The sequence below is a fragment of the Carettochelys insculpta genome, chromosome 3 (genome assembly GCF_033958435.1).
Source record: "Carettochelys insculpta isolate YL-2023 chromosome 3, ASM3395843v1, whole genome shotgun sequence".
Lineage (NCBI taxonomy): Eukaryota > Metazoa > Chordata > Testudines > Carettochelyidae > Carettochelys > Carettochelys insculpta.
Genome location: NC_134139.1, coordinates 144544245 through 144560131, shown reverse-complemented (window position 1 = coordinate 144560131; position 15887 = coordinate 144544245). Strand labels below are relative to the sequence as shown.

The following is a 15887-nucleotide window of genomic DNA, read 5'->3' as shown; positions in this document are numbered from 1 at the left end:
CTTCATAAATCTTCATAAACGTTGAACAAGTTCTAGTTCTCTTGGATATGCCTTATTGTTAGTTAAAATAAAACTTTACAAATGCATTATAGCTTTCATTAGGTCAGTAACACACAGCAAAATGTATTACAACATTTGACAGCACAACACAAAGAGTCACAGACCAACTCTATTTCAATTAATTGAAAAATACACTTGAATGCCAAACATACCTCATTAATTGAATTGATGATCTTGAATAGAATTGTTGCATTGATGATCTTTAAAGCATCTTTCTTTTCTTTTTCCTTTTGACCATTTATATTTAAGATAAATGACAAGTCTTTAAATAATATTAATAATTAAATTAAATACATTGACAGAGATCACATAATGGATTAACCACCAGTGGCTATTTCTCAATTAATTTTATTTATTTATAACTAATTATTCCCATATTATGACCTGACAATTTTTAGTAGTACTAAGCACCAAATCACAAGAAAATTAAGTTCACTACCCAAATACCAATTTGTTAGCTTTGAGTTTTCAACATGCTGCTGAACAAAATACAGAAGAAACAAGAAAATAAATAAATGGACATTTATCCTATGTTACACCTGCTGTTGTTTCTACTGCGGTCATTTGCTGGGTCTACAAAATTCAGTTACTTACTCGAACACAACAAATCAGCAAGGCAAATACCAATGGAAAGCTTCCTTGCAGATCAAGTACTACATGGATCGATCTCCAGCTAGGTCTTTAAAACAGGATGCCCTGGCAGCATGTTCAGTCTGGCAATTTTATAGCACCACCAAAGCTATTAGTGAACTTATACACCCTAAGGAGGCAGTCAATTTTTTGGGGAAATACACTTCATAATTAATTCCCCTCACATCTTAAGAGCATATACGATACCTAAACCAAACCAGACTGATAAAGATGGATCCGTGTTTTGCTACAGGTATTCTCATTACTGATCTAATCTTGGCACTTACTATAGAGCAGCTGACAAAGAGAATTAAAAACGTCAGTCCACTTCTCTTTGGTTTTTCCTAGCACCCACTTGTTAAAGCCGGTATAACGGTAGTGCTGTAGACATGCAGCTTCACAGCTTGATATCATAGCATCTCCACAGAGGCCACTGAAGGCCTCCAAACATGGTGGTGACTTTTGTTGTACAAGCATCTTCCAGGACTTAGTTTTGTCCTGATTGATAACAAATCAATGTGTGCTGCATGGACCTAGCCAAATAAGCCATCAGCTGAAGCAGTTCACCAAACTCTGGCAACAAGGCAACGTCACTGGCCTATTCAAAATTTCAAAGCAAAATGGCATTCAGCTCAGTGCCACTGACAGCTGCCACTTTAATGCTTAAGCTCCCCTTACAGTAAATTATGATAAATAATAATGTTTGTACCTTTTTAAAAATTAAACATAGGAAAAACAAGAATTTAACTGGATATGAGAAAGTGTAAGGATCTGTAATACTTTATGAGCCTACTAAATTACATCACCTGACATGCCAAAGATGTACAGTGGAGACTTGCAGAAGTTCCTATTTGGCAAAATGACAATGACATACCAGCATTTTTGAATACACACTGAAACAAAAGATACTAAAGAATAACTCTGTATGCAGAAACACATTCATTAGTGTTGAATTAATCTTAAAATAAAATAATAATGTTAGAAGAGTACTGGAAAAAAATCAGGCCATCTCTGCCAATGATTAGCTAATGAAGTTATACCTAGGCAGCTCTCTGAATATCCACAACATAAGATATTTTCTCTCCATCCTGCCCCCTCTGCTCCCCGCCTTGGGTATTAGGAACAGTGGACTAGAGTCAGACTGGGGAATGGGGCATCAGGCTCTTCAAACTCGATGGCTGAGCTTGAAGGAAAGGTTTCTACAGGGCAGAGACAGGGATAGGTGGCAGCAGTGCAAGTTCCCACACAGTGGAACTCCTGTCCAATCCCACTCTTCTTCACACAATGACATGTGGTAACTATACATCCTGCTCTACAATAGTAATCCAATATAGACAGGGGACATCTCTCTTGAAGCATTTACTGTGGCAATGAGAACTACTTGAGTGAGCAACCTGCTCATTCTGAAGTTTAGAAAGGGCTGAAAAGTTGACATATAGAATCACCCTTAGCATTTCTAGACAGCCCCATGACACAATTTTCCTCATCAGCATCACTGACGTGATGAGAATGTTAGGAAAGAGTATCCCTATGATGTTGCCACAATTGGCAATATCTACCTTCCAGCTGTTAAGCAGATTTATGTATACACCTTCAGGGTCTTTGTGGATTCCCTTGTATGCTGGATGACCAAAACGCCACAGAAAGCAAAAACATCCACTTCGTTTCTGATTGGCTAGAAAATTGTGACATCCTATCGGACACAGACCAGCCCACAGACAGATTTTCATTCAAGACCTCCAGGCTTGGTTCCTGCAATGCAAATCTAAAAACATGGCCCTCTGACACAACTCCTCCTGCTGCTAGGAGGGAGCCCAACTAATTTCTCCCTTCACTCCTTGCAGCTCCCTTAGTTACACTGTTGTCTTAAGGCTTTTGATCTGAAAGGCTAGCTCTGTTAAAAGGGAACTCCAATACAGCTTATTTGTAATCTCTCCTTGTGCCCCAAAATAGCATCAAATTTTCCAAAGCACAGTTTTACATTCTGTTTGTGCTAGGCACAGACCCCAAACAGCAACTCAAACTATTCCTGACAGGCGCACTTGTGATCGGGGGTGCTGGAACAACTGGTGCTGAGACCCACTGAACCAAACTGTAAACTGGGGTGGGGATTTTCTTTTTGGGTGGGGAGCCACTGATGCAGGGCCCACATAAACATGAGAAGGAAAAAAAAAACCAAAACCCTCACTGATGTGGCCCCTGACTGAGCCATCTCACTCCCTCACACTCCACCCCAGGGGCAAGAGAGTGAAGAATGGAGGACAGAGGTTCAGTGCTTCCCTCAGTCCAGATCAACTCTTCTGTGGGCCCAGGTGGAATCAAAAATGGGGGCTGTGTTCAGTGTGTGGGAGGAGACTTCCAGGGAGTAGATGTGGGGTCTGGGCAGGATGCAGGTGCGAGCTAGGGGTGGGTGTTTAGGGTCTGGGTGGGAAGAAGGGAGGGAGCAGAAACAGAGTGGGGGTAGGGGTTGTGCACAAGAGAGAGGGGTGCAGGAGCAGGCTGGGCGTGGAGGGTCTGGCAGATGAGTGGGAGGTAACAGAAGAGAGCTTTCTTCTGTTTGCCCCCTCCCACAGCTGGGTGAATAGCAGTGTGGAGAAGTGGTCCCTGAAGAGACTTTTCCACCGCTCCCAGGCACTGCCCCCACCCCCCAGCCGCTCTGTTTGGCTGTAATTACAGCCAATCAGAGCTGCAAGAGAAAAGCCTCTCAGGGCAGCACTGTGCTGCCATTCCCCCAGCTGCAGGAGAGGGAGGGGAGAGTGGTGTGAGGAGCCTGGAGCTGCCTCCTGTCCCCACCAGGCAGAGCCGTAGCCCAGATCCAGTCCCAGACCAACAGGCTCAGGACTCCACATGCCCTACTCCTCTGTGGGCCAGATGCCAAGGAGCGGAACACACCAAGCTGTTGGGGCTGGATTGAGACCATGGGCAGGGGTTTCCCCACCCCTGCTATAAACCACATACATAGGACATGTATATAGGAAACTACTTCAAACCAGGGGGTGAAGTGGCACTCCCAGCTCGCTGGTTCCAACCCCTATTGTAGTGATTGCATGAAGTAATGACAGATGTGTGCAGGCCATTTGTGCAACAGCTTAATCTCAGTAGATATGTGGGGAATTCTCTCCATTGTTTTGGTGGGAGAAGAGCACAGATGTGACACCTTATTTCTTCCTTTCTCCCCTTCCCACCATTTCCTTCCAAGTGTCAGTACAGGGAAATTAAAGGGGCCTGAGCTTTATCCTATACAGAATAAACTTGCATATCTCCACTGACTCCACTGTAGAGTTACACTGATTTATACCAGCAGATAATTTGGCCCTTGAGAAGAAATATTAATCTTTTTGAATAGTATCATTTTAATTATGTATTTCAACCTTCTCTCAAATGCTGGTTTATAATATAAGAAAGCAACAGGAAGATCTCATGAATACTGATACAGTATGTTGATACTGAAAAAGGAAACTTAAAAAAAAAAGTTAACAAAAATAAAGTGAATTCAAGAGGTTGCCTGATAGAAATTTTTTTAGACACAAAAGCCACTATGTGCTGAATCTTCACATATTATTGTCCAAGAAAACAAGAAAATATTATAAAAATTTTGAACACATTCTGTCTACCACCCAAGATCCGTAAACCTGGAAATACTGGACTCCCCATCACCTCTGGCAATGGCACACTCACTACAGGATTTTCTGGATATGTGGACTCTCTACTCGGACCCTATGCCACCAGCACTCCCAGCTACCCTGAAGTAACCACTGACTTCCTGAGGAAACTACAATACATTGGTGACCTCCCTGAAAACACCATCCTGGCTACCATGGATGTAGAGGCCCTTTACACCAATATCCCACATAAAGATGGACTTTAAGCTGTTAGGAACAATATCCTAATGAGGCCAAGGCACAACTGGCTTTGTGACTTTGTCCTCACCCAGAACTATTTCAAATTTGAGGACAATTTATACCTTCAAATCAGTGGCACCACTACAGCCACTCATGCCCCACAGCATGCCAACATTTTTATGGCTGACCTGGAACATCGCTTTGTCAGTTCTCATCCCCTAGTCCCCCATCCTCTACTTGCACTACACTGATGACATCTTCATCTTCCGGACCCATGGGGAGGAGGCTCTTGAAGAGTTTCACTGTGATTTCAACAGTTTCCAGCCCACCATCAACCTCAGCCTGGACCAGTCCACTTAAGAGATCCAGTTCCTGGACACTACAGCGCAAATAAACGATGGTCATATAAACACCACCCTATACCCAAAACCCACAGACTGCTCTGCTTACCTACATGCCTCCAGCTTCCATCCAGGGCACACCACACAATCCACTGTATACAGCCAAACACTACAGTAAAACCACATTTGCTCCAATCCCTCAGACAAGACAAACACCTACAAGATGCTTACCAAGCTTTTCTAAAACTGCAATACCCACCTAAGGAAGTGAAGAAACAGACTGACAGAGCCAGACGTGTACCCAGAAGTTACCTGCCACAAGACAGGCCCAACAAGAAAAACAGAACACCACTGGCCATCACACACAGCCCACAGCTAAAACCTCTCCACAGCACATCAGTGATATACAACCCCTCCTGGACAACAATCCTTCACTCTCACAAACCTTGGGAGGCAGGCCAGTCCTCACCTACAGACAGCCCTCCAACCTAAACAAATTCTCACCAGCATCTATAGACAACACCACAGTAACTAATTCAGGAACCACTCCCTTTAACAAATCTCAGTGCCAACTCTGCCCACATATCTACACCAGCAATATCATTACAATATCAACCACACCATCAGGGGCTCATTCACCTGCTCATCAACTAATGTGATGTCTGCATCATGTGCCAGCAATGTCCCTCTGCCTTATACACTAGCCAAACTGGACAGTCTCTATGTAAAAGAATAAATCAACACAAATCAGACATCGGGAATGGCAACAAACAATTCATTTGCAAATTTGACACCACTAATAAAGGACTGAACAGAGACTGGGAGTAGCTGGCCAACTACAAAAGCAGCTTCTCATCTCTTGGTGTTCACACCTCCACATTAGCTGCTGGAAATGGGGCACACCCTCCCTGACTGATTGACCTCCTCAACTCTGGACTCCCCCCTTTTCATGAGGTTGTATAATTAGACCTCTGGAATCTCCACTACATTGCATCTGACAAAGTGAGTCTTTGCCCATGAAAGCTCGTGCTCCAAAATATCTGTTAATCTATAAGACGCCACAGGACTTCTCATCGTTTCTGATTGATTCTCTCTCTCTCATACATCTATATCTATATCTATATCTATATATATATATATGCGCGTATATGCATATTTAGGGAAGAGGTGTGTGTGTACATGTTCTAAGGCCAATGCTCTTCAGACTTCTAAACTAAATTTGGATTATGGCCAATTTATCCTTTTGCCAACACGTAACAAATGCAATTATGGGGGTAGAAAAGTCCAATTAGGCTTAATAACATTATAAAATGCATCCATGTTTTAACATACTAACAACAGTTTAATACAAATTACCATTTAACTTTGACTAAAAATGTAGTTAATATAATCTGAATTATCTCCATTATTCCAGTTTTGGGTTACATTCAACTATGCTTTAAAAAAAAAAACAAAAAACACACACTTACAGAAACCTGTCAAGAGGGGAAAAAAAGACAGAATTACTTTTACGTGTAGTATAAACTTACATACCTTGGCCTCCGAAATGCTAAACCATATTGTTGGCAAGCCAGACCCACAGTGGGAGTATAAACAATGGGCATGAACCTTTCAATATTAGATGTCAGCACTTTGTAGAAAAGCTTCTCATTTCGATCCTGAAGACCCATTAACAGAATGTATCTGTGGAGAATTAAATGTAATTATACAGAAATCCATGTGAACATTTAAAATAGTTAAATAAATTTGGTATGTAAAGAATTAAAGCTCCAACCACCCCCACCCAAAAAAATCTTTGGCCCTTTAAATTTCACCATAATCTAGTAGAACACGTGATTCAGTTCTAAAAGAGAACACACCTGAGCTAGAGAGTAGAGAGAAGCTGAAAATATTGCAAAGGTGACAGCCACATGCTTGAGAAGGGACATAATTCCTGCCAGAAATAAAATGATTCATTTGCACTGAAACAGCTACATGGGTCTGACATAAACCCTAATCTATACATGCCAAATGTTTCACTTTGAGTGGGATTTTCTTACATTCGCTTGTGGGGAAAGGCGTAGAATTAAAGTTTCATTTTTTCTACTCTAGACCTCCAAGAAATTTCTTCCAATGCAAGCAGAATGTTTGTTTTCCATACTTCCCTGCAAACAGATTTCAATACTGGCACATCTGCCAAACACCTGGTCCTGCAGTCCTCCTTGGCTCCTACTGAATCCTCCAAAAGTCCTTGATCTCCTAATGAAATCAAGGGTAGCTTTGCATTTGAAAGCACTGCACAATCAGTTTAAATAAATAAATATAAAAAAAAGGAGAATCCCTGTTTAACTCATCTTTGCTCAACCTATTGTAACATGCATACTAGATAACATTATCACTGGGAACTAAAGAGAGAACCTAATCTGAAGTAAAGTAGAAGAGCTGTCAGGGTAGCCATGTTAGATTACAGCTTCACAAACAAGTAGTCCTGTATCTGACAAGCGGTCCTAGAGCACCTTAGAGACTAACAATTTTATTATGTTATGAGCTTTCATGGGTAAAAACCACTCCTCACATGAAGTGGGTTTTACCCATGAAAGCTCATGACCTAATAAATTCGTTAGTCTCTAAGGTTGCCCAGGACCGATTGCAATTTGTGAAGTAGAAAAGATGATTTAAAGATTGGGCATCAGATCTTCTTCTGGTATAAACTGGTTTAACTCTACCGGCTGTACACCACATATGTTAGACAAGCTTAGCATATGACCCAGAGTTTTCCCCCTTAACACTGAATTTTTTTAATTTTTGTGTGTTTTACATTGACCTCACTGTATTCATTTACTTTATGAAAAGTCAACTTATTATTTTTTCTTGGAAAATAATGAAAAACTTAGTTTAAATTAAAAACTCAATTTCCTTCCAAATATAGAAACATATATTTACCTACTATTTTCCAATAAATATGACATTATTTGTAGTCAGGAATATTAAAAGACTCATTGTGCAGAGAGGGAGAGAGACAGAGAGAGAGATTGATTATTTATAGCCGTGTGCTATACCCCTGTGGGGGAGGGGGTCTGATATTTTGTACAATTGGCTACTGGGTTTCAGGCTCATCCCTCTCACTAAAAATGTTTAAATATGTTATTGTTTTCATGTATGTGTATAACGTTTTTACATTTATCATACTTACCTTCTTATACACATCTAAAGTACTTTTCATGCATGAGCATAACCAAAATTTCCATCAGTTTGGATTACATTAAACAGGTTGGGGAGCCCCACTAATTGCAGGGACAAAAAGTGCAGCCTTAAGTAAAAAGTTTCCTCACCCCCACTCTACAGCATACTTTTAACCCAAAGAAAAAGTGCGAGAAGGGGAGAAAGTCTGTACGTGTCTCTCTGTACAATTAGATTTCTGTTCAAAGTTCTTGTGGCATATGTAAACATATATTTATGGATATTTTGTTGACAGTGGTGGCATTTTGTGTTTTTTTAGGTATCTTAATAATCCTTTGCATAAAACTTGTCTTCAAGAAAACATAAGCAAAAATTTGAATGTGTTCCTACCTAACCCATTCACCTTTATGAAACACAATCACATTATCTTTCCAATTCATTCTAATAAGACAAATGTCAAAATTCACTTTTAATTACTTATATACTAACTGTTGAGAATTCCTTCCTTTCCCATTTTAAATGTAAGAAATTAATCCAGGCGAAGGAAAAAGTGATTGTAATGAAATATTAACATTGCATAGTTGAAACTCAGAGCTGTGAAACACAAACATAAAAGTCTTCCAACATTAACATTTTGTACACACTGTAGATTTTACTTCTATATACATATATGTATATAAAAAACAGAATAAACCAAAATACATTAAGATTTCTATTTAACAAAGAAAAGAATAGAAAATAGTCCACTAGTGCAACACAGCTAAAACTTGGTACACAAATCTTAATTTTGTGTACCCTGACTTTCTGTTCTTGCTATTTTAAGAACATAAGAACAGCCACACTGGTTTCTGACCAAAGGTCCATCAAGCCCAGTATGCAGTCTTCTGACAGTGGACAATGCCAGGTTTGCCAGAAGCATGAACAGAACAGGAAACCATCAGGTGATTCATCTCCTGTCCCCATTCCCCACTTCTGACAAACAGAGACTACAGACACCATTCCGGCCCATCCAAGCTAATAGCCATTGGTGGACCTAGCCTCCATGAATTTATCTAGGTTTTTTTTTTAATCCTTGTAAAGTCCTAGTCTTCACAACATCCTCTAGCAAGGAGTTCTGTAGGTTGACTGTGCATTGCATGAGGAAATACTTCCTTTTGTTTGTTTTAAACCTGCCACCTATTAATTCATTTCATTTGGTGATCCCTATGACTTGTGTTACGGGAATAAATAAATAAATAACCTTTTCCTTATGTACCTTCTCAACACCAGTCACAATTTTACAGAATTTATAGACCTTTTCTAAGCCAAGAATCCTTTCAAAACTCACAGTTAACCTGTCCAGTGGGAACAGTGGGCTGGAAATTCTAATCTGATAAATTCATGGGATGACAGGACTGGGTTAAAAAAAACCAATGCTGATTTAAAAAAATGTTAATGTCAAAGGCACCTAGACACTCAGGTGGGCTTTTTTTTTTTTGGAAATTGAAATAATTCAATAAAGATATAGGATCATTATGAATAGCATTATGTGCCATAAAATCACTTTTTTAAAATAAAGGATTTTATATCAAATATTAAGAAAATTAACTTCACACATTTATTCCTTTTTCCTACAAGTATTTTCAAAAATACTTGTCATAAGTATATTATTAATATCTACACCCACCATCTTTTAATATCCACTGCTCTGTCTGCAATTAGCATATATCATTATAAACCAAAATCACCATATTTTAACTTATATGATCGCCCTACCATCTACTCCAAAATACTGATCCATTCATAATCATCAACTCTGACTGACATATGAGGTCCACCAGGGCAAATTTTTAGAGAGATATATTTCCTTGCCACAGGGTCTTGAAGACTGACAGGTGGAGAACTTATTATAAATACCATGGATTGGACAATGCTAGACTGCTCAACCATGCATGGAAGCCAGATGACTGAACCAGTCTCTGATTCTGAACACTTGCCCATTTTTCTTTTTATTACTACTTTCTTTGAAATCAGTTGCTGTTATTTAATACTGCAAATGATCTTTTCATTCGCCGGTCTCATTATTCAGAGCAATTCTGTTTTCCAGATTCTGTAAAGTGATCTTTTGGAGAAGGGATTTAAAACTGCTTGAAGACTTTTGAGTTGGGGCCCTTTAAAACAAACCAAATAGTGTGACGCTACTTGCAATAATATATAATTGTTACTCTTAGTTTTATACCTCAGTTTAAATTGAAATATCTGACATTCATTAGAAAAAAAATGTTGTTTTACTTCCAAGTTTTTTTTTTGTTTTTAAATAAATAAGGTATCCAAAAGAGCTAACAAAAGTAAGGATAGCACCACACCTATAGCCATGCACTGCAGATAGTATGTAACTAGCAACAGGTCAAACCACATACTTAGAAGTGATCTACATGTTGATATACTAAGAAATGCAATTTTGATCAGGATGATGCCTGCATCTAACACAAAAGGATTTGAAATGTAGTATGAGACTGACTGAATCACAGAATACTACAACTAGAAGGGACCTAGAGAGGTCAAGTTCAGTCCCCTGCCATCGCAGGAGGATCAATCACCATTTAGACCATCCCTTATATAGTAGTAGTTTGTCTAACATGCTCTTAAATATCTCTAGTGATATAGATTCCACAACCTCCCTAAGCAGTTTTTCTGGTGCTTAACCACCCTGACAGTTTAAGAAACTTCTCCTAATGTCCAACCAAAACCTCCCTTGCTGCAATTTAAGCCCATTGTTTCTTGTCCTATCATCAGAGGTTAGGGAAAATAATTCTTCTCCCTCCTCCTTGTAACCCCATTTGAGGTATTTGAAAACTGTTATGTCCCCTCTCAGGCTTCTCTTTTCCAAACTAAACAAGCCCAATTCTTTCAGCCTTTCTTCATAGGTCATGTTCTCTAGACTTTTGATCATTCTTGTTGCTCTTTCCTGGATTTTCTGCAATTTCTCCACATCACTCTTGAAATGTTGTGCCTAGAACTGGACACAACAGTCCAGCAGAGGCCTAATAAGCACAGAGTAGAGTGGAAAAATTTCATCTTGTGTCTTGCTCACAGCAACCCTGTTAATGCATCCCAGAATCACGTCTGCTTCTTCTGCAACAGTGTCACATTATTGACTCATATTAGGTTGTTGTCTGCTATAACCTCCACATGCCTTTCTGCAGTATTCCTTCTTAGGCCATTCCAACTGCATGTGTGAAATTGATTGCTCCTCCCTAACTGGAGTACTTTGCATTCGTCCATATTCAACTTCATCCTATTCACCTCACACCACTTCTCCAGTTTGTCCAGATCATTTTAAATCATGAGCCTATCCTTCAAAGTAGTTGCAACCCCTCCCAGCTTGGTATCATCTGTAAACTTTATAAGCGTACTCTTTATGCCATCATCCATACCATTGATGCAGATCTTGAATAGAATTGGTACCAAGACAGATCCCATTTATTAAGCTATTCCAGCATGAATCATTGATAAACACTCACTGAGAAGGATTATCCAACCAGTTATACATTCACGTTAGACTAGCCACATCTATACTGTATTTCCCTAGTTTACTGATAAGGTCATGCAAGACTATCAAGAGATTACTAAAGTCTAGGTATACCATGTTTACGGCTTGCCCCTTAACAACAAAGTTTGTCACCCTATCAAAGAAACTGTCAGGGTGGTTTTCCATGACTTGCTCTTGACAAATCCATGCTGACTGTTACCAATCACCTTATCTTCCAGATATCTGCAGATGGATTCCTTTATTATTTGCTCCATTATATTTCCTGGTTAAGCTGACTGATCTGTAGTTTCCTGGATCGCCCGTATTTCCCTTTTTATAGATTGACAATATATTTGCCCTTTTCCAGTCTTCTGGAACCTCTCCCATCACTATGTTTCACTAAAATTATAATTTAAATTACATAAGAAGCAGATAGTCTAAAATGCTAGCCTGCACTGAGTGAATGCAATGGTACAAAATACACACGCACACATGCAACCACCCTCGCGTAACGGTTTGTAGGGAGGTAGTTTGCAATCAACTAACTAAAGAGGACCCAAATATTTTGCACATGGCCCAAAGAGAAAACTCAAGAAGAAACGACTTGCATCGTGCTGTAGGTCTCATTACTTGATTATTTATCAGATTTTTATAATGACACCTTCGTCCAACTAAAATCTCTAGCAAAACTTTAGACACATAGTAATGTCCAGTATGTATCAAACTGCATATAATTAGACTGTATCTATTTAATTATACTTATCAGGCAAGTAATTAAGTAGTCCTGAATAAAGATCACAAGAAAAGGACAAAGGAAATGAGAACCAAGAATTTGGAAGAATGAGGCTGCAAGGACTGTGAACTCATCTTTCACAAAAAAAAAACACTCTTTGAGTCTAAGGCCAGATCTATGAGTGTAGGGGAAGGTCAAATTAAGATAAACAACTATAGCTATGATAATTATGTAGCTAAAGTTAATGTATCTTAATTCCAGCTTCCATGCCATCTCCACTGCAGGAGGTCAACAAAAGAAAACTCTCCCATTGACTTCACTTACTTCTCGTGAGAAGCAGGAGAACTGGCACTGACAGGGCTCCCTGGCTCCTAATAGACGCACTAAATCAAACTTGGGTACATCAACTGTGGCAGGGCTCTGGGACATCTCTGTGCCAAGGCTGGAGAAGCTATCAAAACAGCAGTCCCAGAGCTGAAGCAGCAGCCAGGGTTGGGTAAGCACCACTAGAGCAGTTGGCTGGCAGCTGGTGGGTGTGCGCCCAACCCCTGAGAACAGCAGATAGGACCCAGAGCAGCAAGCAGTGTTTAATCAGACTCCTTGGAACTAGAGCAGCTACTAGAAATCAGCCCCCAGCAATGCTCCTATTGTCAACAAGAAGTGTAGAGTCCTGCACCTGGGGCGGAAGAATCCCAAGCACTGTTACAGGCTGAGGACTGACTGGCTCAGCAGCAGAACGATGGAAAGGGACCTAGGGGTTATGGTGGATGAAAGGCTGGATATGAGTAAACAGAGTGCCCTTGTAGCCAAGAAGGCTAACGGCATACTAGGAGCATTTCAAGCAGATCTAGAGAAGTAGTTATTCCCCTCTGTTCGGCACTGGTGAGGCCACATCTGGAATATTGTGTCCAGTTTTGGGCCCCCCAGTATAAAAAGGATGTGGATTTGCTGGAGCAAGTTCAGTGGAGGGCAACAAAAATGATTAAGGGTCTGGAGCACAAGACCAATGAGGATAGGCTGAGGGATTTGGGCTTGTTTAGTTTACAGAAGAGAAGACTTAGGGGTGATTTAATAGCAGCCTTCAACTTCCTGAAGGGGAAGTCTAAAGAGGAGGGTGAGAAACTGTTCTCAGTGGTCTCAGATGGCAGAACAAGGAGTCATGGTCTGAAGTTGAAGAGGGAGAGGTGTAGGTTAGATATTAGAAAAAACTACTTCACCAGGAGGGTGGTGAAGCATTGGAATGCATTGCCTAGAGAGGTGATGGATTCTCCATCCCTCAAGGGTTTTTAAGTCCTGGCTGGACAAGGTGCTGGCTGCGATGACTTAGTGGGGGTTGATCCTGCTTGCAGCAGGGGGCTGGACTAGATGACCTCCTGAGGCTCCTTCCAGCCCTATGATTCTGTGACCTCCCCCAAGAGTATTTTTATTAAAAGTGAGGGGCATATTCTGATCTTCCATTACTTTTAATTTATTGCACATGACTTGTACCTGACTTTTATTAAAAATATTCTGATACAATCTTAACCTTCCAGATAACAATTCCTCCCTAGATCATTTACTCAAGAGTATACAAATGCAACAGATGGTAGGGACAGTAATAAATAACTTACCTCCAACACATTTCTCCCTCCCCCCGCCTCAGAAAACGTCGCTTTATATGTAGTGACTTTCCAAACATGGTGGCGAACCGATGTCTTTTTTTATATTATGTTAATTAGATACCCAAAAGTACAGTAGTACAAGCTAAACCCCAAATTTTACAATATCTGTCTTGTAGACAGATAAATTCTGTTTGCAGAGGATTTCCTCACTGCACAACATATAGCACGACTGGACTTTTAGAAAATCAATTTTATTTGAACATGAAAATTGAAAACAGATTGCGACTAAGCTAAAATGCGCACAGACAAGATTTAACTTTTTAAACTATTAATACTCTGTAAAGGTACATCACCTCCTAGCTAATGACCTCTAAATTGTTTACCTAACTACTACTGATAGCAACCCCACATTTTAATACAGTAAACCCTTGATTTAACAGACCCCAATTTAAGAAACTTCGGAAATAACAGGCGGCTTCTCATCAGACCCCCGCCACACCAAAAAATGCCGGTGACTCACCAGAGCCACTGTTACCATTGCAGGAGCAGCCGGGGCCACCATAGCTGCTGGGGCCAACGCAGCAGGTGGACCACCGGGGCCAGAGAAGCCACCAGGGCTGTTACACACTCCTCCCACTGTGCAAGGTCCCTCCAGTCCTGGAGATTTAATGGACTTCTGGTATTAACAGACACTCCTTTCCCCATCTTAGTCTGTTAAATTGAGAGTTTACTGTATAATAAATAAATAAGTGGGTATTATGTGAAAATTAAATAGCCACTAATAATACAATTATTTTAAAAAAATTCTATTTTATTAAATATTTTCTTCAATTGTATGTACCATTTGGAACATTTTCCTCAGAATTGGACTTTAATTAAAATAGGTTCATTTGCTCCTGCTACATCTTCCCTGGTTATCAGGGAAAGAATTCTGATTTAAAAAAAAAAAAATCAAATATTACTATTTCAGTCGAGAATAAAGGCAGGAACTGAATACTAGTGCCGCTTTTTAAATCAAAGCTGCTCTAGTAACATAATGTATGCTGCTTGGTAGTGTAATGTTTTCCATCATTCTTTAAGCACCAGAAGCTTATAAAGGTCTTCAGTTATAAAACTGAAAAAATATGTTTATTCATCAACACCTTCTCCTAAGATATGTAAAGAAGTCAAGAAATGACTTGGGGGAAAATGATTAGATTTACTTTACCTGTCCAAGTCAGATGTCTGTCTTTCAAAATTCAAAAGAATCCTTAAAACCTGGATATCTTGACTGAGAAAGCAAGGAGGCAATAGTCCATGTATATTCAATTGTTGTCTCTCTTCCAAAGTAAAAGCCATGCCCTGTGTAAGAAGAACATAGCATTACCTTCAGGATTACCTTCACCAACGCAAAAAAGAGCATATATTTTTCACTACCAAAATATTGCATTAACTGGGGGGCAACCTCCCCTAAAATGCAACAAAAACCACAATATTGTCTATCAATAGTAGGTATTTGAAAGCACCGCCACTCTTTTATCCAAGCTTTAATTCAACTCAATGCAAACTTTATGACAGATTTTTAAAAAGTTCAAGAGATCATGATATAATACTGTAACAGCTCCACCCATTCACTAAGGCATGGTCTTCCAGCATTCAAATATTATTCCCAGTAACTCCTATAGAAAATAATGGAACAGCAGAGGAGTAGTCAATTACCTCAAAACGTTGAGCAGTGAACAAGCCAAATGCCTCCAATCATGCATTTAATATGAAAAGTTGAGAATATGTTCATTTTGTCAACTACGGTAAACAATTATGCTTTCTCATATTCAGAACTCTTTCAAGAGCTCTAATGAAAATAATAGTTGAAAACTCACTTAAGCAGTTCACTGGCTGAAATACAATACACCAGCTTTCCTATCAATTATGAAAAACTCACTGAAGTCAATGGAAAAACACTTAGAGGCTTTGAGTCAAATCCATAGTTTTCATCCTACTGAACGCTTCGGATATAAATGAAAAAATATT

The 15887-nt window shown here is 39.7% G+C and overlaps 1 protein-coding gene across 1 annotated transcript in view; it reads right to left on the bottom strand.

Annotated features, from left to right (window-relative positions):
- The window catches only part of ME1 (malic enzyme 1), a 257621-nt gene that overhangs the window by 197985 nt on the left and 43749 nt on the right, over positions 1 to 15887 (bottom strand). Inside the window, exons 2-3 of the mRNA XM_074990961.1 lie at positions 15085 to 15218; positions 6407 to 6556 (exon numbers count right to left, since the gene is read on the bottom strand). Coding sequence (XP_074847062.1) covers positions 6407 to 6556; positions 15085 to 15218 — 284 coding nt within the window. The remainder of the gene's footprint in view (positions 1 to 6406; positions 6557 to 15084; positions 15219 to 15887) is intronic.